The sequence below is a fragment of the Aspergillus stella-maris genome, assembly GCF_047715825.1.
Source record: "Aspergillus stella-maris strain CBS 113639 unplaced genomic scaffold BDV14scaffold_12, whole genome shotgun sequence".
NCBI classification, from domain to species: domain Eukaryota; kingdom Fungi; phylum Ascomycota; class Eurotiomycetes; order Eurotiales; family Aspergillaceae; genus Aspergillus; species Aspergillus stella-maris.
This window is the reverse complement of record NW_027396806.1, coordinates 219,620-247,605: the sequence shown is the minus strand read 5'-3', so window position 1 is coordinate 247,605 and position 27,986 is coordinate 219,620. Positions and strand designations below refer to the sequence as shown.

The 27,986-nt window shown below is 50.7% G+C and overlaps 13 protein-coding genes across 13 annotated transcripts; 7 read left to right on the top strand and 6 right to left on the bottom strand.

Moving 5' to 3' along the window:
- Positions 1-9: 9 nt before the first annotated feature.
- Positions 10-1,485, top strand: BDV14DRAFT_197710 (FAD/FMN-containing dehydrogenase; the record flags this gene model as incomplete). The annotated part of the gene is made up of 1 exon (XM_073772755.1): positions 10-1,485. One exon carries the CDS (start codon positions 10-12, stop codon positions 1,483-1,485), a length of 1,476 nt encoding a protein of 491 aa, XP_073630663.1.
- Positions 1,486-1,634: 149 nt separating this feature from the next.
- On the bottom strand, positions 1,635-3,860 carry BDV14DRAFT_169027 (F-box protein). Its single transcript, XM_073767970.1, has one exon. The coding sequence runs from the start codon at positions 3,461-3,463 to the stop codon at positions 1,913-1,915; it is 1,551 nt and encodes a 516-aa protein (XP_073630662.1). The 5' UTR covers positions 3,464-3,860; the 3' UTR covers positions 1,635-1,912.
- A 530-nt stretch (positions 3,861-4,390) lies between these two features.
- Positions 4,391-5,362, bottom strand: BDV14DRAFT_197708 (uncharacterized protein; the record flags this gene model as incomplete). The annotated part of the gene is made up of 2 exons (XM_073772754.1): positions 4,391-5,254; positions 5,357-5,362. 2 exons carry the CDS (start codon positions 5,360-5,362, stop codon positions 4,391-4,393), a joined length of 870 nt encoding a protein of 289 aa, XP_073630661.1.
- A 1,182-nt stretch (positions 5,363-6,544) lies between these two features.
- BDV14DRAFT_169024 (carbon-nitrogen hydrolase family protein) lies at positions 6,545-8,422 on the top strand. The gene is made up of 5 exons (XM_073767969.1): positions 6,545-7,095; positions 7,154-7,644; positions 7,706-7,918; positions 7,991-8,035; positions 8,123-8,422. Exons 1-5 carry the CDS (start codon positions 6,948-6,950, stop codon positions 8,303-8,305), a joined length of 1,080 nt encoding a protein of 359 aa, XP_073630660.1. The 5' UTR covers positions 6,545-6,947; the 3' UTR covers positions 8,306-8,422.
- A 26-nt stretch (positions 8,423-8,448) lies between these two features.
- Positions 8,449-9,962, bottom strand: BDV14DRAFT_197706 (NAD(P)/FAD-dependent oxidoreductase; the record flags this gene model as incomplete). Its single annotated transcript, XM_073772753.1, has 3 exons — positions 8,449-8,641; positions 8,746-9,770; positions 9,837-9,962. 3 exons carry the CDS (start codon positions 9,960-9,962, stop codon positions 8,449-8,451), a joined length of 1,344 nt encoding a protein of 447 aa, XP_073630659.1.
- Positions 9,963-10,446: 484 nt separating this feature from the next.
- BDV14DRAFT_21048 (uncharacterized protein) lies at positions 10,447-11,285 on the top strand. Its single transcript, XM_073775902.1, has 2 exons — positions 10,447-10,934; positions 10,985-11,285. The coding sequence occupies exons 1-2, from the start codon at positions 10,626-10,628 to the stop codon at positions 11,123-11,125; spliced, it is 450 nt and encodes a 149-aa protein (XP_073630658.1). The 5' UTR covers positions 10,447-10,625; the 3' UTR covers positions 11,126-11,285.
- Positions 11,286-11,310: 25 nt separating this feature from the next.
- Positions 11,311-12,741, top strand: BDV14DRAFT_21046 (uncharacterized protein). The gene is made up of 2 exons (XM_073775896.1): positions 11,311-11,487; positions 11,551-12,741. Exons 1-2 carry the CDS (start codon positions 11,412-11,414, stop codon positions 12,510-12,512), a joined length of 1,038 nt encoding a protein of 345 aa, XP_073630657.1. The 5' UTR covers positions 11,311-11,411; the 3' UTR covers positions 12,513-12,741.
- Positions 12,742-13,678: 937 nt separating this feature from the next.
- On the top strand, positions 13,679-15,767 carry BDV14DRAFT_169016 (Zn(II)2Cys6 transcription factor). The gene is made up of 2 exons (XM_073767968.1): positions 13,679-13,915; positions 13,963-15,767. The coding sequence occupies exons 1-2, from the start codon at positions 13,820-13,822 to the stop codon at positions 15,598-15,600; spliced, it is 1,734 nt and encodes a 577-aa protein (XP_073630656.1). The 5' UTR covers positions 13,679-13,819; the 3' UTR covers positions 15,601-15,767.
- A 149-nt stretch (positions 15,768-15,916) lies between these two features.
- On the bottom strand, positions 15,917-17,281 carry BDV14DRAFT_197702 (uncharacterized protein; the record flags this gene model as incomplete). The annotated part of the gene is made up of 4 exons (XM_073772752.1): positions 15,917-16,503; positions 16,580-16,692; positions 16,745-17,076; positions 17,129-17,281. 4 exons carry the CDS (start codon positions 17,279-17,281, stop codon positions 15,917-15,919), a joined length of 1,185 nt encoding a protein of 394 aa, XP_073630655.1.
- A 2,228-nt stretch (positions 17,282-19,509) lies between these two features.
- Positions 19,510-21,087, bottom strand: BDV14DRAFT_169012 (NAD(P)/FAD-dependent oxidoreductase). Its single transcript, XM_073767967.1, has 2 exons — positions 20,843-21,087; positions 19,510-20,794 (listed from the first exon to the last, which is right to left on the bottom strand). Exons 1-2 carry the CDS (start codon positions 21,036-21,038, stop codon positions 19,665-19,667), a joined length of 1,326 nt encoding a protein of 441 aa, XP_073630654.1. The 5' UTR covers positions 21,039-21,087; the 3' UTR covers positions 19,510-19,664.
- Positions 21,088-21,858: 771 nt separating this feature from the next.
- Positions 21,859-24,075, top strand: BDV14DRAFT_207210 (uncharacterized protein; the record flags this gene model as incomplete). Its single annotated transcript, XM_073775093.1, has 5 exons — positions 21,859-22,174; positions 22,250-23,037; positions 23,112-23,206; positions 23,277-23,401; positions 23,464-24,075. 5 exons carry the CDS (start codon positions 21,859-21,861, stop codon positions 23,946-23,948), a joined length of 1,809 nt encoding a protein of 602 aa, XP_073630653.1. The 3' UTR covers positions 23,949-24,075.
- A 686-nt stretch (positions 24,076-24,761) lies between these two features.
- BDV14DRAFT_188164 (MFS general substrate transporter) lies at positions 24,762-25,919 on the top strand (the record flags this gene model as incomplete). Its single annotated transcript, XM_073771029.1, has 2 exons — positions 24,762-24,875; positions 24,975-25,919. The coding sequence occupies 2 exons, from the start codon at positions 24,762-24,764 to the stop codon at positions 25,917-25,919; spliced, it is 1,059 nt and encodes a 352-aa protein (XP_073630652.1).
- Positions 25,920-26,124: 205 nt separating this feature from the next.
- BDV14DRAFT_197698 (uncharacterized protein) lies at positions 26,125-27,310 on the bottom strand (the record flags this gene model as incomplete). The annotated part of the gene is made up of 2 exons (XM_073772751.1): positions 26,125-26,978; positions 27,046-27,310. The coding sequence occupies 2 exons, from the start codon at positions 27,308-27,310 to the stop codon at positions 26,125-26,127; spliced, it is 1,119 nt and encodes a 372-aa protein (XP_073630651.1).
- Between the last annotated feature and the right edge of the window lie 676 nt (positions 27,311-27,986).

Below are 27,986 nucleotides of genomic sequence, written 5' to 3'. Positions count from 1 at the left end.
GTTGGCAGTATGAAGTCCATGCGCACTGCGCTGCTCTCCCTCCTAGCCCTGAACACCTCAGGCGCCCTCGCCCACCGCTGGTGGAACTGGCAAAACGACATCACCTGCGAGTCCACAGCCTACTTCGTCCCAGACGATGAAGCCGACCTGATTAACTTCGTCAAGGAGCAGTATCCTCGCAAGACGATGCTCCGCCCCGTCGGCAACGGCCACGGCTTCGGCAACCTAACCACCTGCGTCAACGACGGCGAGACAGATCGGGAGTCGTACATCCTCAATCTCACCAACCTCAAGCACCTCGAAGTCGGCGAAAACAACACCGTTACCTTCGGCGGTGGGTGGGATCTCATTGACCTGATGCCCGCTTTGCATGAACTCGGTCTCCAGGTTAGCAACTTGGGCAGCGAAAAAGTGCAAAACTACATCGGCGCCGCAACAACAGGAACACACGGTACAGGCAAGCAGCACCAGAACCTGGCGAACCAAATCATCGGCATGCGCGTCCTCGACGCAACGGGTAAAATCCACACAATCAGCAAAGAACAGAACCCCGAGCTTCTCAAGGCCTTTGCAATCTCCATCGGCGCCCTCGGAATAATCGTCGAAATCACCCTGCAGGCCGAACCAACCTCGTACCTCAAGCGCACATCCAAGGTCGTCGAGCTCTCATCAAACATCACAGAGCTGTACCAGCAAATCGCCGCCTTCGGAGCCCAATACGAACAAGTCAACATTCTAGGCCCACATCTCGACTGGAGCGCCGAGAAACAAGAACTCGAGCTCGTCCCCGAAGCGACCCTCGTCTACTGGGAAGAAACCAATTTCAAGGCCGTGCAGAACTGCAGTCTCGATTACTGCGCTAATGACTGCGGCCGCTGCGACAGGAACTACGTTTGCTACGATACCAAAATGGAAGCTATTGCCACGCCTCCACCGGGGATCTGCTACCGCGGCTTCATGGGGCAGTTCGAGCACTTCATTCCAATCGAGTACCTCGCCGACGCAGGCGTCTCATATCTCAACTACGCCAAGTCCCAAGAGACCCGACTAGCACCGCACATGACCGTTGATCTCGGCGGCGCAAGCTCAGGATACACGTCGGACGACGTAACAGTCATAACGCGCTTCATAAAAGCAGACGATAACTGGCTGTCCCCGCATAACAAGTACAGTCTGCCCGCAAACTCGAGCGGGATTTTTGCGGCGCTCGAGTACTCCTGGATCCCGGCGTACAATAACTTTACATTGCAGTGGTTTCACCAGGAGTTGGCTAGTGAGTTTATTCCGGCGTTTGGGGAGGAGTTTAATGTTCGCCCGCACTGGAATAAGATGCAGTTCCATAATGCAACTTATTCGGAGACGATTTTCCCGAAGATGGGTGAGTGGCTGGAGGTTCAGGAGCGCATGGATCCGAATTGTCAGTTTGTGAATCCGTTTATTGTTAATGCGTTGGGGGTTGAGAGGTGTGAGGGGCTTTTTGCTTAGAGGGGGTAGTATGTTGAAGTTAACTTGCGGGAGGGGGATGAACAGGTTTGGATGATGTGACGACTATGCTTCTATAGACATGTTGATATGTTTTTTGACTGGTTTAGTGGTACCTTACACTCAGGCCAAAGTATCTATACACTTAAATGTCATTATTGGTCTGGGATATATACCGGTTTTCAGGCCTAGGCAGGTCAATCTTCAACAATATCTACGGTAGGATATTAAGTACTTGTGGAAGGCGCTCAAGGTCTTCGTGCTATAGGGTGACTCCTTCGTGAGCATACTGCACTCAACCGAGCCAAGAACGCCCGCTAATGCCCCTAAGATTATTATACATATTAAGGCCTATCCAGGCTATTCCGTATGTCGATGGGACAAATCTGACAGAACAAATTATACCATCCAACTCCATCCCCCAACACCACTACCGACGAAGCTTCCACTGCATCTCATGCCTCTGCGACCCAGCCTGCACAATATACCCCTGACCATCCCGGTCCGCTGCCATCCACAACGAGTGGATGCTCTGATCCGCAGTTGAAAGAACAAACGGCCACGCTTCTACAGACGCTTTCTCTTTATTCTCCATATGGTTATCATCATCTCGAGAGCATAAATACATAGCTCCCTTAGTCTGCCCATGCGGCTGCTCGTAGATCGCGAGAACTTTCCCATCGTCCGATACGGTAAGGAGAGGGTCAATGGAATGTGCCTGTGGCAGATTCGCCTCGTCGAAGCGGTCCAGTGGTTGAGATGCAGACCCAGGTCCAGATCCATCTGGCGAGGGTGAGGGCGACCTACCCTCCCTCAGAACCGGCTGAAACTGGAAGTACGACTTTATATCAGCTGGTGTAACGGCGCGACTAGGTATCTGCTGTGTAATCTTCACTTCGGCGGGTGCATTAGTGGGTGTAGAAAGTGTTCCGACGGCGTAAGTATTCTTGCACCCTGGTTGGCGGAGGAGCGTGAAGAAGTTCGTTTCAGAGCGACATCTGCATTGTACATCCACATTGTCATCCTCAATTTCCTGTGGTTGGCGTGTTCGCGGTGGAAGGAGACGCATCCCGCGCGTCGATATACCACGCCCTAGACCCTCCTCTATACTCCTTGAGTCGAGATGGACGCGGCGGAGGGCGACGGTCCAATATTTCAGCTTCATCTCGCTGGAAACAGACACTGGCTCCCTTGACCTCATACGATTCGAGCAAGAGCACTTCCTAAACCCAAGATACCGCACATAACTCCCCTCTCGCCCATCAACCTCCACGCGGAGTAACTGATCTTCTTCAACGAATTCCACCCTTTGCACCGAGTCCGTGATATCGCTGCTTATCGTCACCTCCGTATGTTTTTGCTTCCCATCTTGTTCTCCGTCTTGTTGTTTCAAAATATAAACATGAACATTCACCCCCAACGCAACAGCAACTAACCCCCCACACCCCGAAACACCAACCTGCAATTGTGCAAACGAACGCGATGAGAAGAATGCACTTGTTTGGCCCTGCGATAGGAGTTTCTGAACAGTTTCTGGAGATGGATAGAGGGAAGGGCTGAGAGTTATTTGTTGCGGTTCGGCTTTCGATGGTGTATATAGCGACAGCGTCATCCCTTGTAACTTCGCATATTTCAGACCACCTGCGTGGCGTGATCGAACGGGTATGGAACCTATTTGTGCCGCGGACGATTCTGTGGTTAAAGACGTAGACTCAATCTTATTCCGCAACCCGATAAGATTCTTTCGACAGATCCGGTTAAAAATAATCTCAACCTCAGACCCGTCCGCATCTTTCAAACAATCCGATCTGCGAAGACAAGGAACACCCTGCACCTGCCGCCTCAAAATATGTAAGTTTAGCGCCGCATCACGCCATAACCTGCACACGCGAGCGGCATGATAGAAGCTCTCAAAGTCCAGGAGGAGAAAAATAGCCTGGAGGAGTTCGTTGGGTAGGATGTAGCCGTTGGCGATCGACATTATTCCTTAATTAGGTGGAAAGAAGTGTACGGTTCAGGAATTAAACTTCCTGCAGAAAATCTGCAGAGTCAAAAAGCAGACTTTCACATCTTAAGGTATCATCCCGGGAGATCCACCAGAGCAAAAATAACCCGTGGGTTAGGCATCTTATTCTTATCTATGGAGACCACTGGCGTCAGAAAAAATCTTCCACGTGGAAAACAGGATTCCATGAAATGCAGCAGCAATATCCGTGCGGCTGAAGAATCCACCAAAAACGGTTGCTTCGGGGGTCCTCTTCACTTTCGGACGGGAAGCCGATTGGTTTGGGGTCGGCTAACTCGGCATTCTCGGTATTCTGCACGGCATGTGGTGGTCATGCCATATGATTTCGAAGGGGTATATGGCGTCATGATGGGCTTTAAGGATAAATAGGAGGTGTGATTATAAACAAGGGGTATGGTTGTGGGATGTAGGTAGGTTTATCCACGTCTGCATGGCTAGTATGGTGCCCGACTTACCACAATGTTAAGAGGCAGGATGATCAAGGCTTCGGGGAAGAAGAGGAAAAAGCCCTGGATTCCGGCACTATTCACCCACTGCGCAATCTTACCTACATCAAGAGATGACGGCAACGTGCAAAATTGGCTAGATAAGAAGCCTTTCTTCAGCAACATGAAACGCAAACACGGTTTCTAGAAATTTTCTGGAACGTCCCGCCTGAGTCAGTATTGTCGGGTGGACTTCGGGCGCTGACTCGCGGGTCCACTTGGTCGCACCACGAATGTATAGCGTCCTTGGTTGCTTTGTAGCACATTTCGTGAGATGACTATAATACTAGCATAGTGAATTGACAAGACAGAACTATCTAAGATAAACTACTCTAGATACAGGACAGATGCCACAACACATGGGATCCAGAAAGCTGGACTAGTGTTGTCGGTCGTGCTAAGAATGTATATTGAAAAACAATGAGAGACTTTCAAAGAACGGAGCACTAGCAAACGGTACATCTACACGAGCGAACATTCCCTTGAAGTGGTTGACGTCGAGCTCCCAAGGCTGATTGAACATGCACTTGTCGGTGATTGTGAATGTGTAGGGATCGTTAGGCATATTCGACCTAAAGGCTGTATCACTGAACCGAATGTTGAGATGTTCGCGCAAAATGTATTCGTAGAACTGTAGGTTAATCCTCGATAGCTTCAAATCAGGCTTTATATGGTTTGGCTGGCCAGAAAACAACCAAAAATGGCGCAAGCGCTCATCTAGTGAATGCGGTCTCAATTCCTGTGCTGCTGTCTCTATGCCCTGGTATGTGTCAGAGTTGTATGTGCTCCCCATGCCCAAGTTCCCTGTATCCAAAAGAGACATAGGAAAGGATATCTGGCGCGGCAAATGGCTCTGAGGATCGATAATCATGATAGACGTGCGCTCCTGTAGTGGTGGTGGTAAGAAGCCGGTGTTGAGCTGGTCTTTAAATGGGCGCTTAAAGGTCCCTATCTCCTCGATGGACTGGAAAACTGAATGTAGACCGAGTCCCTCCAGGGCTGAGAGAATCTGCGTAACTTCCGAGCACAAAAACGTCTCCCAGGGCAGCGGATCGGTAAGCTGCTTGAAGGTGGACAACCATTCCACCAGTGGGCAGTTGTTACATGGATGTTCAGAGATTGAGCTGTCGGGCGAGGTTCTGCGATACTCTCTTTCAAAGTGCCATGCACGCTCTTTGCTCGCCCGAACAAGAAAATCGGCCAAGGGCCCGAAGGCTTCGTCGTACTGGTCAAAAGCGTGAAGTCGGTACGCGGGGAATGTCTTCAGATAGTCAATAGCAGTTCAGGGCGACGCAGCACTACGGGGACTCAGCTCTTGGGCAAGAGTATCCAAAAACGACGGTGAGCGGCCGGGACCATCGACCAACATTGGTTCGTGATAGACACCGCTCAAAGCCGCGCTGATTGTAAACAGCCGGTAGTATCCGCGGTATATATTTTCCTGCTGTCCTATGCAAAGATCGCACCATTTTCCAGCCAATCGACAATCCTTACGGTCTTGAACGTTTCCGTGGGTTTTGAGACAGCGCCTAAGGTGAATATTGCTAGGGTATTGGACAGGGCTTGCGGCATCAAACTTAACTAGATTGTTGCAGGGGGCTCCATTTCAGCGCAAAGCTAGCGGGGGGGTTGGTATAGCCTACCAGCCGGAGGTCAACATGAGAATCGACAAGGCACCTTGCCTAGAACAACTCCGCCATTAGGCAAGGGGGTTAGGTGTGGAAGACGCTTATTAAGCAGTACAAACAAGCCTCTGGCAGAGTCAGCCAGCGGCCTCGGTATCATACAGGAGAACCAGCAGGGTGAAAAAGAATCAGAGGTGCGATGTTGTATGGAATAGAGGGAGTTTGACATTGCATGGGTCATTCATTAAGCGGGTTTCATTTCTACATGCGGTGTTGATGGCTTCGATTCTGCTTCATTAGGAAACCCTGCATAGCCGGAGCAACATTCTAGCTGCATCAGGTATGAATTTGAATTGACTTGAATTGAATCCATGAAGCGCACCTCCAAGTAAAGCTGCCAGTGCCGTTTACAGTCGGTATGTCGTCCCCAGAAGACGCTCCCTCTAAGAATCAATTGGGCAACTGGTATATGGTATATGCAATTGTTCTGGCTGTTGGAGATCTTGACTCCAAATCACTCGCTGACCCGTCAGGTAAGAGAGATATCTCCGAACCCCCTATTTTCTCCTTCTTGAGGGTTATGATAGTATACTAGGATTACTGATAGCTTTCGAGAAGCATCATAGTGTCAAATAGAGGTATTTCATTGAATGCAAATGATTACTACCAGATTCATGAATGCATGGCGCCCGGGGGTTTACGGGAATGGAGGCGTCCTAATTTATGACAGTTTCCCTCACCCAGAATAATTCACCAACAGAATAGACACAAACAGACGCGATGCGGCAGCAAACTGCATAGCGAGTGGCCTGATACGGGTCAGCAAACCATGGACGTAACACGTTACCCGGAGCATTTGGTCCCCACCAAATCCCGACGCCTCACAGTAAGATCGTACTACACACTTCTAAGCAACGGATCGACCCGGAAGACAACGATAGTCTCCACAATAGCAATCACGTCAACTACTCTATCCGCTCTAGATTTCGAAAACACCGAGCTATGAGCCAGTAGGGTTCTTCAGAGCATGAAGAATGCGGGATCTGCACAAGGCCGTTATCCGTCAGGCCAGACCCACCGTGTATCAAGTCAAAGCCCTAGATATCTGTCCAAATCCCGGGGTGTCTCAGGCCACCACCAAATACCGAACTCCAAAGGCCGAACCTGGGAACCGAGTGAAGCAAGTATACAAGATCAGTTCAATTTGAGGCTGCAGGGGTATAAAGAGGCTACAATATCGCGGTCAATTTGTTTGTCATCAACCCGATCAAAGTCGTTCTCTAGCTACTTTACCTATTCAACCAAGCAACCGCTTCCAGCACCATCAACATGACTCCCGTCCTCAAGAAGTACAAGGCCGCCGCCGTCAACGCCGAACCAGGCTGGTTCGATCTCGACGAATCCGTCCGTCGAACAATCCACTGGATCAACGAAGCCGGCCAGAATGGGTGCAAGTTCATTGCATTCCCTGAGCTCTGTACGTCCCTCCCTTCCTCATCCACCAGCAAATAGCCACGTCTAACAAGAGATCGCAGGGATTCCGGGCTACCCCTACTGGATGTGGAAAGTAAACTACCAAGAATCGCTTCCTCTGTTGAAAAAATACCGCGAGAACTCCCTCCCCTCCGACAGCCCCCAAATGCACTCCATCCGGGCCGCCGCGCGAGCAAACAAGATCTTCGTATCGCTGGGGTATTCCGAGGTTGATCTGGCCAGTCTGTACACGACTCAAATCCTCATCAACCCCGCTGGTGAGATCATCAATCACCGTCGGAAGATCCGCGCGACGCACGTTGAACGTCTTGTTTTTGGCGATGGCACCGGCGATACCACTGAGTCTGTTGTTCAAACTGAGATTGGTCGCGTGGGGCACTTGAACTGCTGGGAGAACATGAACCCCTTCATGAAGGCTTATGCGGCTAGTCTTGGGGAGCAGGTGCATGTTGCTGCTTGGCCCTTGTATCCCGGCAAGGAGACGCTCAAGTATCCGGATCCGTATACGAACATTGCTGAGGCGAACTGCGACGTGAGTCTATCTCTTTTTATGGTTTGTGTCCCAGTAATCCATAACTGATTGTTGGTGGCAGCTCGTTACACCCGCCTACGCCCTTGAGACAGGGACATTCACCCTTGCGCCCTGGCAGACTATTACCGCTGAGGGAATCAAGTTGAATACACCCCCCGGCAAGGAACTCGAGGATCCCAACATCTACAACGGACACGGAAGGATCTTTGGGCCTGATGGGCAGAACGTTGTCCCGCATCCGGCTAAGGATTTCCAGGGGTTGCTTTATGTTGATGTATGCCCTGACCCCTCTTTATTCTTGCCACTTTGGAGTAAGGAAGACGCTAATCAGACTGGGCATGAATAGATCGACCTCGACGAGATCCACCTCACCAAGTCGCTAGCTGACTTTGTAAGTTCAGCCCCCCTACCAGCTTCGGTTCTTCCATGGATCTCTTACAACCTGCAGAAAGATACTGACTCCCCTTCTTCTCCCCAGGGCGGCCACTACATGCGCCCGGACCTCATTCGCCTCCTCGTCGACGGAAACAGGAAGGACCTTGTCGTCAGCGAAGACCGCGAGAAGGGTGGTGTTAGGTATACCCGAACTGTTGATCGTGTTGGATTGTCTAAGCCTTTGGATGAGGTTGTTTCTACGCATGCGCCTGAGAAGGAGGAGTAATTTACTCCCCCATGGATCCTAGACCGGCGGTCGGAGGTGGACTTTCTCTGCCCAGGCGATACATTTCGTAAGGCTAGCATAACGGGCATACAAAACAATCTCAACTCTTTAATTGACCTTCTCTTGACATGACTAAGAATTATCTACAACTTCGCCTTCTCTTCCCTATCGAATTCCCTCCTTCCCGGCCCACCCCGACTCCCATCTCCCCAGAATGCATCTTCGCGATCTGCATACTCCGTTCTAAACCGCCACTTCTTCGCGAGATGCGACGGGAGCGTCTTCTTCCACGCCTGCGCAATATACGGTCCCAACACAGGAAGGAACTTAAACGCACTGCGACTAATTAGCATCCAAAATAAATAGAACAACCCCCACCCTATCATAATAAGGTAGCCAAATAAAGTAACCCGGCTGGGGAAAGAATAGGATAAACATACTGCCCACTTCCACTCCCCGCAACAAAAACATTCCCATGTTCATAATCAGGGTGGAAGTCTATTATAAAGTCCCCCGAGGGCGTATCGGTGTACCAGCAGACTGATGTCCTTTCGAAGGGTCGGTCGGCTAGTTCGGGGAGGATCTCGAGTATGCCTTTCTTTAGGCGGGCTTCGCCTTCTTTGGGCGTGAAGTTCTTCCTTTCCTCATACGCGGTAAGAGGTGGTGCCGAGAGATCCCCGCCTTTATTAGAGGGAGAGGGTAGGTTCATGACCTGTCTCTCGTGCGAAGTCAAAGAGCGGGTGTATCCCCACCCATGGATCGCAACTTTCAGAGTTTGTGTTTCGGGGTGAGCGGGGAAATTGAACCATCCTGTTGATGCATTATAGTAAATTGGTAGGTCCTGATATTTCTTGACCTCTTCGGGCGTAAGACGCATATACCCCAATACCTGAGCGGTCGCCATGGTGGAGTTATACATTGGTAGGAGCGATGAAATCCATGCGCCTGTTGCGAGGACGAAGTGGTCTCCCTCAATCGTGGTGCCAGCGAGTGTTTTGACGGACTCTATCTTCCTGTTGGAAGAATCCTTGTCAAGGTGCACGACTGTCCCCTCCTCCCCAACAACAAACTTCACCCCCAGATCAAGACATTCATCCCTCAACAATGCAATCGCCCTGCCTGAGTCCGCCCACCCCGCTTGGAGGTTAAGATACCCATTGAACGGCTCCGGCGCAAGATCCCCCGTTAACACTGGAAACCTTCTTTTGGCCTCCTCGGCACTTTCCAGCTTTTCCCAAGGTAGAGACCTCGCATCCAGTGCCGCAGTCGTACTCTTTATCCAAGCTTGCCCGTGGGCACTTGTATTCCCTGAGAGAATATACGATGCAGACTTGAATATACCTGTCTCCGTATACTTCGGCTCCTGCCACGCGCGGTATGCATCATGAGCAATGGCGCAGTAGTCCGCGTCTGCGTAATCGAAGCGGATTACGCGGGATATGTCTGTTGATGAACCTGTTGGGACCTGCGACCAGCATCAACTACCTTAACCTAAAGGTATTAGGATTTGTGGACTGGGTGATGGATTTACAGGCGGCATATCCCTATCCAGCACCGTGATTGACTTGTATCCCTCGACCGCGAGTTGACGGGCCATGCATAGGCCGAAAAGTCCCGCGCCGATGATGACGATGCGCGCATTCATGTCTGTGGTCATGATTTCGGAATTGGAGTTGGAGTATTGTTCAGCTGAGCGAGTGCATGCATGAACCTACCATGTGGCCCTGACTTTTGGGCAGATTGAAATTGTGTCGCGTGGGTCCTCCGATGCCGCACTGGTCCGGCATGAGTCATGTCAATCGCTTGGGGTTATCTTCAGAGTACTACCGTTCCACGCGACGAGGCTTAGATTGACCCTGACTTGAGCAGCGTGCATGTTCGAGACCGCGTTCAATTCCATGACTTCACGTTCTACCCTGCATAATGCATATGGGTGCTTGACACGTGGACCGTATACGAGGGGGCTTAGGGCAAGGTGGGGCAGCCCGAATACGCATACGCTTACGCTTACGAGTGAGACTTGGCGGCTCAACCTGTCAGGGAGTGTTCTTGGTCGAGTTCGTGATTTGGGTGCTTATACGTTTCACGTATAGAGTATTTGGAATAAAGTTGTGTGTTTGTCGCTAGGCTATGCTGCGCCTCGGGTGGTTGAGCTGGTGAAGGTTTGTCCTGTGACGAATATATATATATTGAGGCTTGACCATCCCAAGGTAAAACTATACAAACGAACAAGCCACTTTCATCTCAACGAGACCACCACTTTCCTATTAACATATTTTCAATTCCATTGCCTACAGACCCAACCTCTATTCTCAACGCAATGGCCTCCTTAATCCTCATCGGCGGCATCCTCCTCGCAGTCAAAATTGCAGACGAGCACGACAAGAACAAGGCGCGCAAGGCATTTATCGAAGCAGAAGATGGTATCGAAGTTATACCTCCATACACTGAAGAGCCGCCGTCTACCGAGTCTACCTTGACTACAACATCACGCCGCAGCGTCCTCAGCAGAAAGTATTGGTATGAGCGACGAAAGTCAAAGAAGGAGGCTGGAGAGCAGACTGAGGGTCCGGGTCTGGGTCTTGGTCTTGAAGCACCGCCGCCGTATGAGATGGAGGGGCGGCCTGTGGTATGTCTTATATCACGGAAATATGATGAGATACTAATATTCAATTTCAGTACCGCGATCTTCCACTCGACAAGGATGAACCCAGCGAGCTTGACAGCCGGTCGATCAGAATGCAAGAGCTCCCCGGGAGTCCAACAGAGACGGAATTGCCTACCCCTATGGTCGAGAGTCGCCTGAAGGAGCACGAATGATTTGTTTATTATTTCAACTTTGACTTTGTATATCTTCATAGCGTGGTGTTGGACTAGACTAGATCATTGCTTTCTTTGTTTTATGCATGGTGCACGTGCATAAAGTGGTTTACGTCAGCCACTCTTCCCTCGCGTCAGCCACTCTTCCCTCGCGTCAGCCACTCTTCCCTCGCGTCAGCCACGCGCTCATAGAGTATTTATTGTACAACTTTCGCTGGTTCTTTCGATTCATTTCTCGCTTTTCCTTATTTTCCTCTATTTCAGGGTCAAATTAATCACCGTAGCAATGGTAAACCTCCAAACCGTCCGCGCGCACAACGAATCGCTCAAATCGCTAGGCCCGGGTCTCGTCGCGGTCTTCGGTACAATTTCACTCTCCCCTAACCACACCATCACTTATCATAAAACCCAACTAACAACCCCAGTCGGCGGAACATCCGGAATATCCCTCTCCACAGCCCTCGCCCTCGCGCGACACAGCACATCACCAAGAATCTACCTCATCGGACGAAGCCAATCGGCTGCAGACGACGCAATACAGCGCATCAAGACGCTGAATCCCAATGCACAGCCTACGTTCCTGAAAGCAGATATCTCGCTCCTTAAGGGCGTTGATTCAATATGCGAGGAGATCAAGAAGAGAGAGAAATACCTAAATCTTCTTTTCATGACGCCTGGTTATCTTACGCTTAGTGGACGGGACGAGACGAGCGAGGGGATGGATAGGAAGTTGGTGTTGCATTATTATGCTAGGATGAGGTTTGTTAGGAATTTGCAGCCACTACTGTCAAAGACCGCATCACAAGATTCAGACCTCAAAGCGCCGAGTCTCTCCCGCGTCGTCTCAGTCCTGGACCCCTGGACACCAGCCATAAACGGGGGACAGCTGAATTACAGCGACCTAAGTCTAAAGCACAATTTCAGTCTTCGAACCTGTGGCCTACACGCAAGTATGATGGGGAACTTCTATCTCGAGACCATGGCGCGGAGATACCCCAAGACGTCATTCATTCACGCGTTCCCCTCAGGCGTGGACACAGGCGTGGCAAGGGATTTCCCGGGCGCGAAGATTATTATGCCTATTGCTCGGGTGTTGTTGAGGCCTTGGATGGTCCCGATTGAAGAGAGTGGGGAGAGGCATCTTTTTGCGGCGACGAGTGGGAGGTATCCCGCGCTGAATGTTGGTAAGAAGAAGGAAGAGGATGTTGCGGTGGGCAGTAACGGGGATAAGGGGAGTGGATGCTACTGGCTTAGTTGGGATGGAGAGCCGTTCTCTTCGCATAGCAAGTTTGAGAAGGTTCGGGGGGAGGAAGGGGGGGAGAGGATTGTGAAGCATACGGAGGAGGTGTTTGGGAGGGTTTGTGGGGAGGGAAAGACGTATCCTTGAGTTGACTTGGCTCATGGATGGAGACGCATCCTTGTCAGGACTTTGACGAAACGCTGTGGAAGATGTAATTCAATTTAGTTGGGAGCATAAACAATAATACTATAATTCCTGCGCTGGGGTTAGTTCCACACCGCTGCCACTAGGCATATGACGCCGGTACCTGTATAGGGCTGAGCGGGGTTCTCGACATGCATGGTGGTAGATAGCCAAGGTGTAGTGAGACTGGCCCTTGAACTAGAAGAACAACGTGGTTCAATTCTGGAAGGTCTTGGCCGAGCTCTACTTTAAGAAAATAATTACCCTTGAGCTACTTTTTCGCGTGACCTCTGCGAAGGATCTCCAGGGTCTGTAAGGGTGCCTCCTTCACGGGCACATTGGAACCCCCATTGCTGGTAGGTGCACCTTTGCAGCTTCTTAATCCTGAGTTGGACTCCCACCCACGAGGCCCATGGAAATATATGCTTGGTCCCTGTTTTATTTATATCTTTCTTTCCTTTAGCAATGTCCTTCCACCATCTGCAGCGCCGGGACCGGACCAGGGCTGGATCTATCTGCCCCTCCGCAACCAATTTTCAACTCCGACTCCAATCGCAAATAAAACACCAAAGAATTAAGAATATGCACTTATCCTTGTACACTTGATGCATAGGCAACCAAACTAAAATACCGCAAGCAGACCGATGAACCCCAAGACGATGGTTGATGCGACCCTGCTTACTAATTAAGGACACCGCCGGATTCTTATCTCGTATAGACTACCGCAGTCGGGTCGATGCGTCATAGACTTATGGTGCAAATGCCAACCCCAGACCTACTGACACTGACCTAAGGTTGCAGATCGCCGTTCTTCTAGACCATCGTCCAGAGGCTCAGCCCTATCTTCCAGAACACCGGTGAAGACTTGGCCAGGTCTATTCGGAGAGCGTGACTCGAACTCTCGACCATGGTGCAGTAGCGGGGTGTCTAGCCTCCGGAGTCCGCATTTATTCGCTGACAGCGATAACCCTGAAAGAACTTATGCACGCGGGGTTCGAATTTGGAATTGATCGCCCCGTGGAGGCAGTGCAATCTCCACCAACCAAACGGCCCCAAACACGAGCTTGGTTTCATATAATTGGGTGAGATGCCAATAAAGTATTCCAAATTCTTGGCTTGGCTTGTCCACGCGGGTGAGGCCGGCCAGCGGCTGAACAGGGCTGAACGTGGCTGCGCCATAGACTTCATGGGGGGAGGGAGGATAAAAGGGTCGTCAAGCCGGGTCTTGGGATATAGATTTGGTAACCTTGAAAATTACGAATTACGAGAAGATGTTAACAGCAGAGCAACAGTCCAAATTCCGTCCTAGGCGGAGGCATCGTAAGTCGAGAAATGGGTGTGTCGAGTGTAAGAGGAGGAGGATCAAGGTATTTCTCTTCTATTGTAATGTATGAAGTATACTAATGATGTATAGTGCGATGAAATGAAACCATCATGTTCGCGATGCATCCTGACAATGCAGAAATGCATATACGCATCAACGTCACCACCACCAACTTCTTCTGGGACTGCGCATGTTCACCCCCCTGAGCCAAGTTACGGCCACAGTGGCAACGAGCTCTCTCTCTCGTTACCAACTCCAAGCCCACGCAGCGGGAGTGCGCTTTCGCGTGGACCGTCTCTGTCACCACCATATGACATTCCTCCACTATCATCCTTGACAATCGCGGAGCCTTCGACTGTCTCATTCGAATTCGACACCTCCGATACAGGACTTTATCACCACTATCTTCAACACACAAGCTGCAGTCTAACCTGCAACACGCGTGACCACCACGCCATCAAAATCTGCCTCCCGACACTCGCCCTCAAAAGCAGAACAGTCTACCACTCTATCCTCGCCGTCTCAGCGGCCTGCATGTGCTGCGACCTGATTTCTCAAAATCCACCACCAGACGTCGGAACAGTCAGTAATATCCTGATGACTGGGTACAGACATTACAACCTCGCCAGCGAACGGCTGAGAGAGTTAATCTCTCGTCCAAGCGCAGCGAATGCTGAGCCCCTCTTAGCCTCGCCACCACTATTAGTTCCTTTCGCGACATCAAGTCAGCAGATTAATCACTGGATCTCAAATCAATCGGGCGGCGCGCAGTGTCCGAAGCCGTTGGCTTCTACACCGAGAGACGTGATTATCCTCTCGAGAGGGATCAGCGCGACAATTAGGACACTCGTCGAAGACGCGGCTAAGAATTCGGGATTTGGATCTACACCTAGCCCAAGGACGCCTGGTTCAGTTGGTGCAGGTGGGCTCCAACTCGAGGAAATTGACTCCATGGATGATCTGGTCAACCCTATCCCAACGAGCCCATCTACTCCGCCCCCATCACACAACCATCCCATGTACCCCATCATCAAACGGACTAGCGGCGGCGCATTCGCCAAACTGCAAGACCGTCTCGACGCAGCGATATTCAATTCCGATCCGTATACACCGAATGACGCTCTTTCCGCTTGCGCAGAGGCATTCGGTATCCTATCGACTCTTCGATCCGCTATGTTTCCTTCTTCATCTTCACCATCTTCACAGCCTCACTCTCCCGCTGATTTACCACTCCTACCACCATCCATGACAGTAACGCCTCACATCCCACAACTACCCCCCTGGCTAGCGGACTTCGTCGGCCGGCCCTCGACCCCCTCGAGTAATGGGTACATGACCCGCCCCCTCCTCTCCTTCCTCCCCCTCGTCCCAATGTCCTATCTAGATCTCACCCTCCCACTCCTCGACCAACGCCTTACAAACCCCAACAAACAACACAGACAAATAGATCCGATTCTCCAAGATCCCAGCGCAGACCTAAGCATAGAGCAGGTGTTAGCGCTGGATATATACGCGCATTGGTCGGTACTGATGTTTCTTGTGAGCGAGGAGAGTTGGTGGATTGGGAGTCTGCCGGATATTACGCTGAGTGGCATGGTGAATCGGTTTGGGGGTGGGTTTGTGGGGAGGTACTGGGCTGATAGTCAAGATGGGATGGATGGGGAGGAACAGGGCGAGTGGTGGCCGCGGAGTATGTTGAGGATTCAGAGGGAGATTGGGCGGTTTTGATACATTTTTTTCGGATGATTCCATATCTCGGGTGTATTTTGTATATTGCAGGTGTAGACTAGAGAAGGCAAAGGAGATGAGGGTTATATCTAGATACGTGATTTTAGATTATTTGAAGGACGATAAAGACACATTCGAAATACCACTGTGGTCGAACTACGCGATTGAAACGATATACTGATCCAGCAAGTAAGCACACAGCTTGTTCCTCATCGTCCAGGAACAGCGAAGAGGTCTTCCCAATCCTCAACCCATCACTCGCTCGTACCCGTTCTCCTCCATCCATTAACCCTCCACCGTCGGATTGGAAACCAGGTTATGGAACAAAAGCACTATCCTCACAAGGTGGAACAAATACCCCCTCCAACCCCTCATGCACCACCCCATCCGGCCCCGTAACCCTCCCGCGATTCGCAGCAGGCCCCTGCCCATTCGCAAAGATCCAAGTAAACGGCAAGAACTCACCTGCTGTAAGCTCATAAGTATATCTATTACTTACACCCTGGATTTCCAGCGGCGTAGCAGCCCCATCGACATTCCCATCTGCATACTCGGAATAAGCCTTGGATCCACCCCACCAGAATCCAGCGTTATCTTGCCAGATATTTGTCTCTGAGGCTATGGGTGAATAGATCTCGTAACTCCCGGATATAGAAGCGAAGAGGAAACCCTGGAATACAACCGTCCACTGGGAACAATCTGTTGCAGATGCTTGACCCGGTAATTGGCAATTCGCTGCGCCGGTGGGCCAATTCGGGGACTCAAAGTTGATGTTCTCTGTTAGGCCGGATGTGTAGTATGAAAGGTTTCCGTTCCAGTCGGCTGTTGCGAATCCGCCGCCGCCTAGGCCTGTGCTGTCGCCGTTATAGTTGTAACTGTTTAGGTATTGGTAGTAGTTTAGACCTGTCGGAGGGGGGAAATTAGTAATGATGAAAAAGAGACGGATGGGCAAGAAAAGAGAAGCAAAGGGGAAATTTACCGTCGTAGCCTGTTGGAGTAGGCTGAATCCAAGTCTCTCTTATCGTTTGTGTTGAGATGGGTGTTGATGTTGTTGTTGAGATTCCGGTTGTTGTGGTTGTTATTGTCCTTGTACTGGGACCATTCGTCAGCTAAGTATTTCTAAATGCTGGCAGGGAAAACTTACATAACAGCAAAGTCACCCTCTACCCTCGTACATGGCTCATTCGAAACAGTGGGTGGAAGGATGGTTATAGTAGGCACAGACGGACAAGTAGTGGGGATGATAGGAGGGATAGTTATCTGCGGTTCTGGGTCGCGTGCTGCGAGGGTTATGAGGGGAGCCCGATATGCGGAGAAGGTTGTTGCAGTGCTGAGGCAGGAAACCTCTGTTGGACTGTAGGATGTGATACGAGTTCGGGTGATGGATACCTGGGTACAAGTCAGAATGCACATCACATTGATGAGGGTTGGAAAGCGGACACTTGGTAGGGCTGTAACTGTGACGGTGCTGGTAGCCTAGAAATGGATTAGTGAGGGATAAGGAAGATATGAGGTGGAAGATGCGTACCGAGGTGAATGTACTGGTCGAAGTAGCAGTGTAGGTGCCACCAAGACTAACAGTCGTGGTAGAGGCGCAGAAAGGGAAGGGAAAGGGGAGGCTAGGAACCGGCTGTGCGCGGCATAGAGAGATAAAGACAAGAAGGAAGTTAAGCAGTTTCATGATTAAAGCGCTATGATATCCGATGTAATGCTTATTGCCTTGAGGTTGTTGAGACGAGATACAGGTTGAGAATTATGATTGAGCAGGATCCCGTCGTCTTCTTATAACAATACCACTCTCTCTCAATGAGAACTATAGGGGAAGCTTGCGTGTGACTAGTTCATGCGGAACATGGGTCTGGTTGTCTGCTATCCGCGGAAACGTATGGTGTTGCTGCAGACTCAAGTCAGCCAGCCATGATCTCCAATATGTGATGGCCGTGCGTCTTACAATCCGCAATGCCCGTCTCACTGCATGAACCGTCAGCCTAGGTGCTGTGATGATCAATCAGCCATAATGGCCCCTAGGTCCGGGGGTTCCCGCCCCCCTGTTGTGTGATCAGCCGATAGTTTATTTCTTTGTTGAAGCTTACATGCAGCTGCTTCCATCTGCAGTGTGATGAACATCCGGGATTATCGGACGCAGGTCATCTGCACAACATACGAGACTTGGCTAAATGGTCTCAGCTGCGCCGTAGATGCAGTGAATGTTACTATTCCGATATAAGGAAATGGACATGGTTGTTATTCTAGTCAGCATTGAGTTGATATGGCTGATGTTGAGAGGAATGTTGTACCCGACCAACAATTAATCTTTCCGGGGCCCTTGGGAGGTTAGTTGTTAAACAGCAAGGGGAAGCAACCGGGGATTCTCTCCCAGCTGCAGGGTTGGTCTCACTTGAACTGGGAAAAGAGTCGCACCTTCCAGACACCCCTCGCTGCCATGTCAGCCACCAAGAAAGAATCAACCCAATGCTTCTTTCCAGCGCTGTGATACTCTAGAAGGCACTCGATTTGTAAAGCATCTTCTCGCATTCTGCGCCCATCGCCCAAATACCTACTCCCTTCAATGGGCAATGGACCGGTCACGAGAGCCTGGGACGTGGAGCAGGACGCGTCCACAACAATCTTCACAGCAACACTCTCCAGCAAACACGATGGAGAGTTAAGAACAAGGAAAACTGGAACAGTTGCCAACGGAATCTCTGTTCAACATACTCGGGCAATCGGCCTCCATTCGAGACGCGCACCACCTTGCGCAATCCTGCTCACGTTTCTACGCGACATTCAAGAGTCTTGCCTGCAAGAGCCGCATTTTGTGTCAGCTATCAGGTGCCTCGTGGCATCCTGAATATGGCTTTGATCAGACTTTCTCCGGTACGTACTGATCTATTCGAGGGCTTATTTCTGTGACTGACCAAGGCACGACAGTCATTGACAGGGGAGGAGAATTTAGTTGGTGTTTAGACAGTAGGAACTCACGCTCGTACAGACTCGTCGTAGATGTAGACTATGGCCCTCTGAACGACGAAAAGTTAAGCTCAACGATCTAGGATATTCTGACGTTCCAGCGGTGGGGCAATGGTGTATTGCTCATTGACGCGCTGCACCAGTTTCTTCCGCAATTCCATCACCTCAGTCGACTGTAGAATAACCAGTATCCAAGGGTGACCGAGGCAATATTCTACGCTGTGGCTCAGGCTCAGATGGATGTTTTGTCGCATTTAATTACCGATGGAGAGAATGTCACCAATGTCACCGGCGGGAAGACCGTTATTGCGCTGACCCTTCAATGTCTCATTCCAATCCGCGACCTTAATCTGATAGACCTAGGAACAGGCCAGACCAAGGAGAAATATCTACTAAACAGCCATCCCCCAGTTCAAATCCTCGATGCTGGTTATGAATACGGCAACTTCCTGCCGACTGTTCGGGTCGACAAAGAGTTCAAAAAAAGGCGTCCGCCCAACAAGGATTCTGAACATCGGGGGAAGCACCTTGACCTAACCAGTCTTCTGTCCATCCTCCGTGAGATATTTCGACAGTCATACTCACTCTTGCACACCCAAGATCCACGATACTGGCCAGTTGTGCTATCCGTGCTTCTCATTTTCGATACTATAAGAGGAATACTAGTACCATTACAACCGTGGATGAAAAGAGTCCACCGGGCAGGTAACTCCCTAACCCCAGCCTTTGAGGGCCTGTGCCGATACTACTATATTTGCACTAATGGGGGCCTCATCATGAGCCGCGATGGAACGAAGAGCATTATCGGCAACAGATTCAGAACTGCCCGGCCGCCGGGGAATGGGCACTCACATTGCGCAATATATGGGTTGATAAAGGTGGGCGAACGCCTTTGGCAACAGCTACAAGTACGGAGACCCTAACAGTATTAGATGCGGACGAGACGGTGAACTGGTTGGATAAGCACGATGAACATACAGGTATACATGGCTTCCACCGCAAAGTTGAATACTTTGCACGAGGCCACGACAAGTGGTAGCTCAAGTAAGTGAAATCAGAGCATCTTGTCATTTACGTCGATTTAGAATTTTCACTCATCCTATCTTTGTCCAGTCATCGTTCTTTACATTCTGCAAGTCCATTACCTTTTCATCACCGCCATGACGGCCTTGGGTGTCTTTCCAGTTCCGGTCGATTGCTGTCTCGGGCCTCCAACGGACGACGTCCTTCACCTCAGCCGCAAGCACTCCTTCCAACGCATCGACAATAAAGCCTCCGATCGACGGTACTTGCATCGCGCCGTTCCCGGATCCGCCAACGGCAACAACAAGAGACTTGTGCTCGGGATGGCGGTCGATCAAGAACGCGCGATCCGGGGTATCAGCGTCCCAGCAGATCCTGGCAAAGGAAAAAGGTCGATCTGCTAAGTGCGGCATCGTCTCGCGTAGAAAGGCACGAGTGCGTGCTTCGGATTCGAGTGGAATCTGTTTCTTTGCGAAGGGGATGCTTCTCACTTCATTGGAGCTCTCGGGGTCGGTAATGAAATTGCAGTAACCCGGGTGCTCGTCGCAGACTTTTAGCTCGTGGAGGTCTTGGTCAGGCTCGATGAAGAATCCTTTCGCGACGTTGAAGAGAACAGGCAAGCTGCGGTACTTCCGCGCTTCTTCGGCTGTCATACGGATGTGGCTGAGTGTCCAAGCAGTCGGGCGAAGTTGTTTCTTGAAATCGAGAAGCCGATCACTCCCTGCGCCAGCAGCAAGAATAGCATGATCCGCTTGATGAACCTTCCCATCCGCAGTGCGCGCCCCGACAATGTCCCCATTCTCATAGACCAGCTCTTCGACGCTCCCCTCCGGCGATCCAAGAACAAACACAACACCAAGCCTTCTCGCCTCATTAAACGCAGCAACAATGGCATTCCTAGCATGAGCCCATCCCGCATCCTTCCGACTGATCCACCCCTTCCACCCCTTAAACTCTCCCGTCAAAACTCCCTCCGGCATTATGCGTCGAAAGTCTTCCGCCGTCTGGAGAGGCTCGTAATCTGCATCGTGAACATCAACCTCATGCTCCTTGATCGCCTGAATAAGTTCAGGCTTATCAGCAGCAATAATGAACCCTGTTTCATAGAAGTATGGCGAGAAAAGGGGGTCCTCTTTCCACCCCTTAATCGCGGCGCCTGAGAATGTGGAAAATGCGATGGATTGGGGGTCGGTTATGCCGGCTTTGACTTGTTAGGTTCCCTCTGTCAAAGTATTGAGGGGTATTGTACCTTTAAGCTCCTTATGCTCAACAATCTTATTCACGTCATTTCCAGCTGCAACTGGCGAAGGGATAGCGTAGGGGTCGAGCACTTTGATGTCTTTGTAGCCGCGGCGAGCGAGGTGCAGGGCCGTCGAACAACCCCATGTTCCTGCGCCGATGATGAGGATTGAGGAGAACTTCGTGACTGGTTTTGGAGTGGTCATGCTGACGTGCTGTGCAATGAAGCGAAGATGAGAGAGGAAGAGAAACAAGAGAGGAAAAAAGAGAGTTGGATGGTGTGTTGTGTTGGTGGGCTGTTAAGTGAGAGACATGACTGATTATGTAAGCTGACTGCCTTCATTCACTGTTGAGCCTGGCATCGCTGGACAATTGACGCTTCATCCAGGAGGTGACATTGATGGTAGTTGAACTTTTTAGATTGATTGATAAGAGTTGACCTTTTTACTCGATTGGTAGTCAATACGTCGTTGTTTATTATAGCGGCATGATGGTAGATGGCTCTAGCTCTCCTTGATACCTAGACCTGACCTGGATGTCGAGTGATATCCATCTTGCGGAGGGACAAGTTGCAGTATGTCATCTACCATTTGGTGTGGTTTGGGTGTAGCTGTACAGTTCTCATTGGTGTCCGGTCCGATGTTAACATATCAGAAGGTAACTTATACAGCACTATATTCTAGTGGATCCGTGGCGTTCCCCAATGTCCAAGTCAAAGTCTCTAGTAAATCTAATTTAGTATACCAGCTCGCAATATTGGCAGGCGCCGACCATCAACCAGACTTGGCTGTGAATAAAGTTAGTCTAGGGTGGATTTCTTTTTCCAGCTGACAATGACCAAGACTGCAGCAAAGAAGCACGATGACGCGACAATATGCAAGCCCCTTGAGCCCACGGGCCAGACACCAAGTCGGTGAGAGAACACTGCCTTTCATTATATTTGAGCGCTTTCCACACCTTCTCTCCTCTTAGGTCGGGTCCATTATCTACCCGCCTTCCATCTCTGGATTCGGCACGTTTCTCAAAATGCCCACCAGCATCCGTGCCACTATTCCGAACGAACCACTCTTCACCAGGCTGCTTGACCTATCGAGGCAAGCCCCGAGCTCTATCTTACGAGATCCAGAAAACGGTATTGACGCGACATACGCCCATTTGCTACAAGATGCTCTAAATATGCAACTCGAGCTCAAGCGGTCGCTCCCAAGCACCCTCTTCGAAGACGGCACCGAGATTCTCCGTGAGGAAAACGCCTTCATCTTTCTTCTAGCGCCCGCTGGGTATCCGTATGCTGTAGCGGCTCTTGCAGTGTTATCTATTGGGGGTGCTTATGCTCCTCTCGGTAGGTCATTCCAATGATAATGTTTTCTTACGGTTGCAGATTGAACCTGAGGCTGACGCATGGCTTGGCTTGAAGCAACGGGGGCCACACCCCAGGAAGGACGTGTTTCGATGCAGCGCAGTAATGCAAAATGCGTACTGGCTGACAACGCTCACATGGCCCTTGCGCGGGGGTGTCAAAAAGCTGCAGCGGCGCAAGGGGAACATGTCACTCTAATCCCTATTTCCTGGACTTCAAAGCCTTTTACGACAGCGGGCATAACAACAACAACAACAACAACAACAACAACAACAACAACAACCCCGGGTTCTTTTGCTGCAGAGCTGAGTCCCACACTTTCCCAAGACCGACCGGGTATCCTCCTTTTCACATCAGGAACAACGGGCCCGCCAAAGGGCGTCGTGCACTCGCGCAGCTTCCTCTACTCGCTATGCACCTTGCATGGTCCGGACGAAGTCGTGCTGAATCATCAACCTATCCACTGGATGCGCGCAAACGTAACCCTAATAGGCTGTATTCTCGGTGACGCACGCGTGGAGATAGTCTCATCTGATGCGGCTGCTCTTTGGAATCGTTTGGCTCAAGGAGGCGTCACGACACTAGGGTGCCCGCCAAACGTGTGGAGCAATATGATGGCCTATTACAAGAACGTCATACAACAGCTCCCAACCGAGCAACAGACTTGGTATATCAGCGCCCTACGTGCCTTGCAGATCGCATTTGTTTCTGCCTGGATGCCCAATCCAGCTCTTGTACGGTTCTGGAAGGAGAATCTGCGAGTTCCATTGGTTGTTTGCTATGGGTCTACTGAGATGGGCGGGACGGTTATTAGGACTGAAGTGGATGACGAGCGGGATCATGATGTGCGACTTCCATTCACCTACTTCACCATCCAATGTTCTGAATTTAAGCGCGGCTTTTACTAATGTTCTTGCAGTGCTGCATTGGTCGGCCGGCGCCGGGTGTCACTGTTAAGCTTTCTGATGGTGATCGGGGGGAAATGCTATTGAAGAAGGACATGATGTTCTCTCGGTAAGTTTTTTTCGACCTTTCTATCCAAACAGGTCATGGGCATGAATTCTTAGCACATTTGCCACCCCAGATACATCGCCGATGATGCCCGCACCGCGGCAACATTCGACAGCGACGGATTCTACAAGACAGGTGATTATGCGTACCGGACCAGTGGAGGGGAGTATATTATGGAGGGGAGGGCATCATCAGATTGTAAGTCACCTACTTACACATCCCTCCTTCACTCAGACAATGAAGCTTACACTCTGGAATAGTCATCGAACGCGAGGGCTCGAAAGTTCCCATGCTCCAAGCCGAACTGCGCCTCTTAGACCTCCCCTTCGTCGCAGAGGGGTGTATCCTCCCCATCCCATGCCCCGATCTAACACAGCGCGTCGCTGCTCTCGTCCGATTGAAGGAAAAGTCACACTGTCAAAACTCGGAACAAACACTAGGCAATAAGGGATCTATCCGGGTATCACACGACAGTCAGGGGAGATATCTCCCTCTCTTCCGCCGCGAACTCGGCAAGACTCTATCAGCATTCATGCTTCCTAACGCTCTTCGAATCTTACGTGAGGATGAGGAGATACCACGCACGACGACGGGGAAAGTGTGCAAGGCGGATGCTGTGAGGAAGTTCTTTTTAAAAGATGACGGGTGGGATATTCATGATGGTGTTGAGATTTGTGGACTCAAGGATTATCTTGAGGAGAGGGTGCCTAGGATTTGGGATTGGGGCGAGTTAACTGCCAAATGAATATTCATATGGGTCAGTAAGAGGGTGGTGTACCAGGTTAGGGGATTGCGCTGGAAGCGTCATGTAGAGAATTTCTCTGGAAACGTCTGCGCTGAGGAAAGTACTAATCTATATTCGACTGGGTGACCTTTGCTTGAATAGCTTAATACACTCAACTACCTTGGGGTCGGCAGTAGACCGGGCAGTGCGTAGTTGTCGTGTTCATGGCTGCTGACAAACTAGTTTTTCTGCTGGTGCACGGAATTTGTCCGATGTTTGGCACTACAAATTTGTCATCATCCCCCTCTTCCAGTCCGCCCAGGGGGTGTGTGAGAACACTTTCATTCGGATGGACGTCAAACCCCTTTGGATCTAAAGATTAATAGAATCACAAATGGCTCAATTATGATACTAATGTTAGAGCTTACTTTTGTTGTTCTAGTAGGAATTTACCTTGTCAGATAAGCTTCTCCAAGACTTGGTTGACGCCCTGAGTGATGACAAATTAGAGCCGCTGTGACTGCTACGTACCCTCGGCTATTGTAGCTCTGATGACAAATTTGAGGCCACCATGTACTCTCTCTTTCCTACCTGGCTTCTGAAATAACCACTTGGACGACACTACCTCACCCTTTTACCCCGCCAGCTTTTCAACTAAGAGCAAGACCAATTTATAAGACCCTCCTCGTCATGCACCCAACAAAACAAGATGTCGAAGCCTCCGCTACAAATGGCTACACGAATGCAACTGAACCGTCCCCTCGGCACGACCTTGCTCCTACGCCTCCTCTCCCTCCAGAAACAAGCCTTCAATCCCTGACTCAAGTCCTCTGTATGCATCTAACAATGCTAAACTCCTGGGGCGTATCCAACAGCTTCGGCGTCTTTCAAACCTACTACACCGACATCCTCCCGCAAACACCCTCGTCGATATCCTGGATCGGCGGCGTGTAAGTCTCGCTCCTTTTCTTCGTCGGTGTACTAGCCGGCCGAGCTACAGACGCAGGATACTTCCGCCTCGTGTATACCGCCGGTGTGTTCCTCCAGCTCCTTGGCATATTCATGACCAGTCTATGCAAGACATACTGGCAGATTATGCTCTCGCAGGCAGTAGCAGTTGGCATTGGCAATGGACGCACATTCACGTCCGGGCTCTCCGTCATGTCTTCCTACTTCGTTCAAAACCGTGCGTTTGCAGTGGGTGTCGCAGCGTCAGGTTCCGCCGTGGGAGGCCTCATATACCCGATTACAGTTGCCTGTCTTCTAAATGTCCTCGGGATAGGATACGGCTGGACATTAAGGGTAATGGGCCTGGACATGCTCGTTACCTCAATTCCAAGCCTAACACTGTTCAAACCGCGCCTCCCGCCACGAAAGACAGGCCCGCTCATTGACAGCTCCGCAGTCCACGAAATCCCATTTGTATTCTTCACGCTCTCGAAATTCTTCAACTTCTGGGGCCTCTACTTTGCATTCTTCTACCTTGGTACTTTCGCGCGCGACATCCTCGGCGTTTCACCTAGCAGTTCAATGAATTACATCCTCGTCCTAAATGGCATCGGTGTATTCGGCCGAATAATACCAGGCCTAATAGCTGATAAACGCGGCATGCTAAACATGATAATCATCCTCTCCCTCTCCGCTTCGATCCTACTCTTCTCTTGGATCCGCGTATCTACAGAATCCGGCCTTTACGCATTCGCATCCGTGTACGGAATCATAGCAGCGGCCCTGCAAACCCTTTTCCCGGCTACGGCAACGACTATGGCACCTTTCCCTGAGAGAACGGGGACGAGGCTAGGGATGATATTGTCGTTTGTGGGGTTTGCGACGCTTACGGGGCCGGCGATTGAGGGGGCTTTAATACAGGAGGCGGGTGGGGATTATATCTATGGGCAGGTTTTTGCGGGTACTGCGATATTACTTGGATGTGGTGCTGCCGTTGTTGCGAGGGTTGCGAAGGTTGGGTGGGGGCTTGATGTTAGGGCTTAGATGGATGGCTTGGGCTTGTTTTGTTGGACATGCGATGCCAGATGGTTGGTTAGGTAGGTTAGGTTAGGGGCTGCGCGGGATTTGTCGCGGTAACGTCCTTGCACCAATTTTCTACAGAAACGAATATATTTCAATGTGCTATGCAATATCAGAACCGTCTGTATTATACAGCGAGAATGGTACATAAGCATACACTCTGATACCATCAACCAGACTCCCCAAGCATACTAGCCAGTCTCGCCCTCCACTCCCTCAACGAAGCATTCGACTTATCAAGTTCCTCCCTTAGATCTCCATTATCGAGTGTAAGCTCCGCATTGATGGTTCCCAGTCGCTCAGCCTCCTCAACAGCTTTCTCCTTATCCGCAGCATCCGCTCGGAGTCTGTGCAATTCCGCTTCGGACACATTCGCATTCGACCGCTCAACAGCCCGTTTACTAAGTGCCAGTTCATTGCGTGTGATATTGAGTTCCTGCCGTAACCGGAGTACCTCGGACTGAAGGTCTGTGATTTGTTGTTTGAGAAGTGGAACGCCTTCTAATTCTCGGTATACGACCCAGAGGGCAGAGTCTACTTCTTCAGAGAGGGTATTGAAGCGGGACTTGCGCGGGCCGGACGGTGCAGGCGTGCGGGCGTTCGAGCTGTGGCGACCACGCGTACCAACTACGATGGGGCGCAGTGAATCTTGAGATTGGGGCTGTTGCGTCGTGGACCGAGTAATCACCGGCGGGGGCCCCGGGGCATTGGACGCTCTCGCAGCTGTAGAAGTCTCCTCGGCACCAGCCCTCACAGGCACCTCTGGGGGATCCGGTGTAGAACCAGCGGGATAGGAACTTGCGTTCAACCAGGGCAAAACAGGCGGTGATATAACAGGCCGCTTCTCGCGCCATCCCCTCGCCAGACAGACGGCGCAGAACCAGGGGCTCCCGTAGGTATAGTTCGCCTTGGTGTCGGGGGACATGCAGCGCCAATGGTAGGACCGTCGACAGGTTTTGCACGGGTAGAGCTCGTCGGGTTTTGAGCACTCGAAGCAGATTGTGTCGTGGGGGCTTCCTGCTACTGTAGGCAGAAAGTGATTTGTCAGCGTTGGTTTTTGGTGTTGAGGATGAGGGTAGGTGCAACGTACGTTTCCAGGCTTTGTACCGTGCAAGTATAGCAGACATTGGCTCTACCGGTACAGAGGGTTCACTTTGGGTATCTTGCTCAGCAAGTGGATTGACAATTTCAGTTTCGGGTTCAGGCTGGGCGCGTGGTGCTGGTGCGGGTGTTTCTTCTGGCGGTGCAATGCAGGTCGAGCTTGAATTTGCGCTGGCTTCCTGGCGTCTTGTTGCGCGAGGCCGCTTGGCGGGGCGCTCCCCTTTCGAGTCGTCGGTTTTGCGAGTTCGAGGCATTATTACCTGATTGATAATGGTCTTCCTGGCAGAAGTTACAGAAGGGGGTTGATGGGTTCCTGACGCGACGCGCCGATTTGTCATGCTTGCGATACGTCACATGATTTCAAATTGGTCAGCAGGCAACTTCCAGCTCAGCAACTTTCAGTTTGTCAGCATCCTCACTGACAGTCACAGCTTGAACAATACACTTGGCATGAAGATTCAAGACTTGGAATGAAGGACTGCCATTTCATCGCCGGAATTTGATCTCTTGTTGTTGACCGAATGTGCCCGTGCTATAGCACATTCCCCTCTAACGTAATGCTTTGAATAATAATGAATCGTTATGAGATACAAAAAGAGGCTTCAAGGTGCAATATGTTATATATGTCTCTACAATTCCGAGACGGGCAGTCCAGGAGTAGGTCCTGTCCTATCAGTCTGTCCTGAAACTTTCCACGAAGATATTGGAGCCTTTTAGCAGTAACGACGAGGTACATTGGATAGGATCTAGTGTTGCTCTCCTGTAAGTCTTAATTCTCTTAAAAGAACATGGGTATGGGCTTGACTTGACCCACTCGTTCAATAGAAAGAATGCTAGAGAAGGATAATTCAAGGAACTTACCGATGCCGCGACTACACTGATATAGGGCTCGAGGACTCGATTCGCAACAAGCTTCGCTCCAATTTAGAG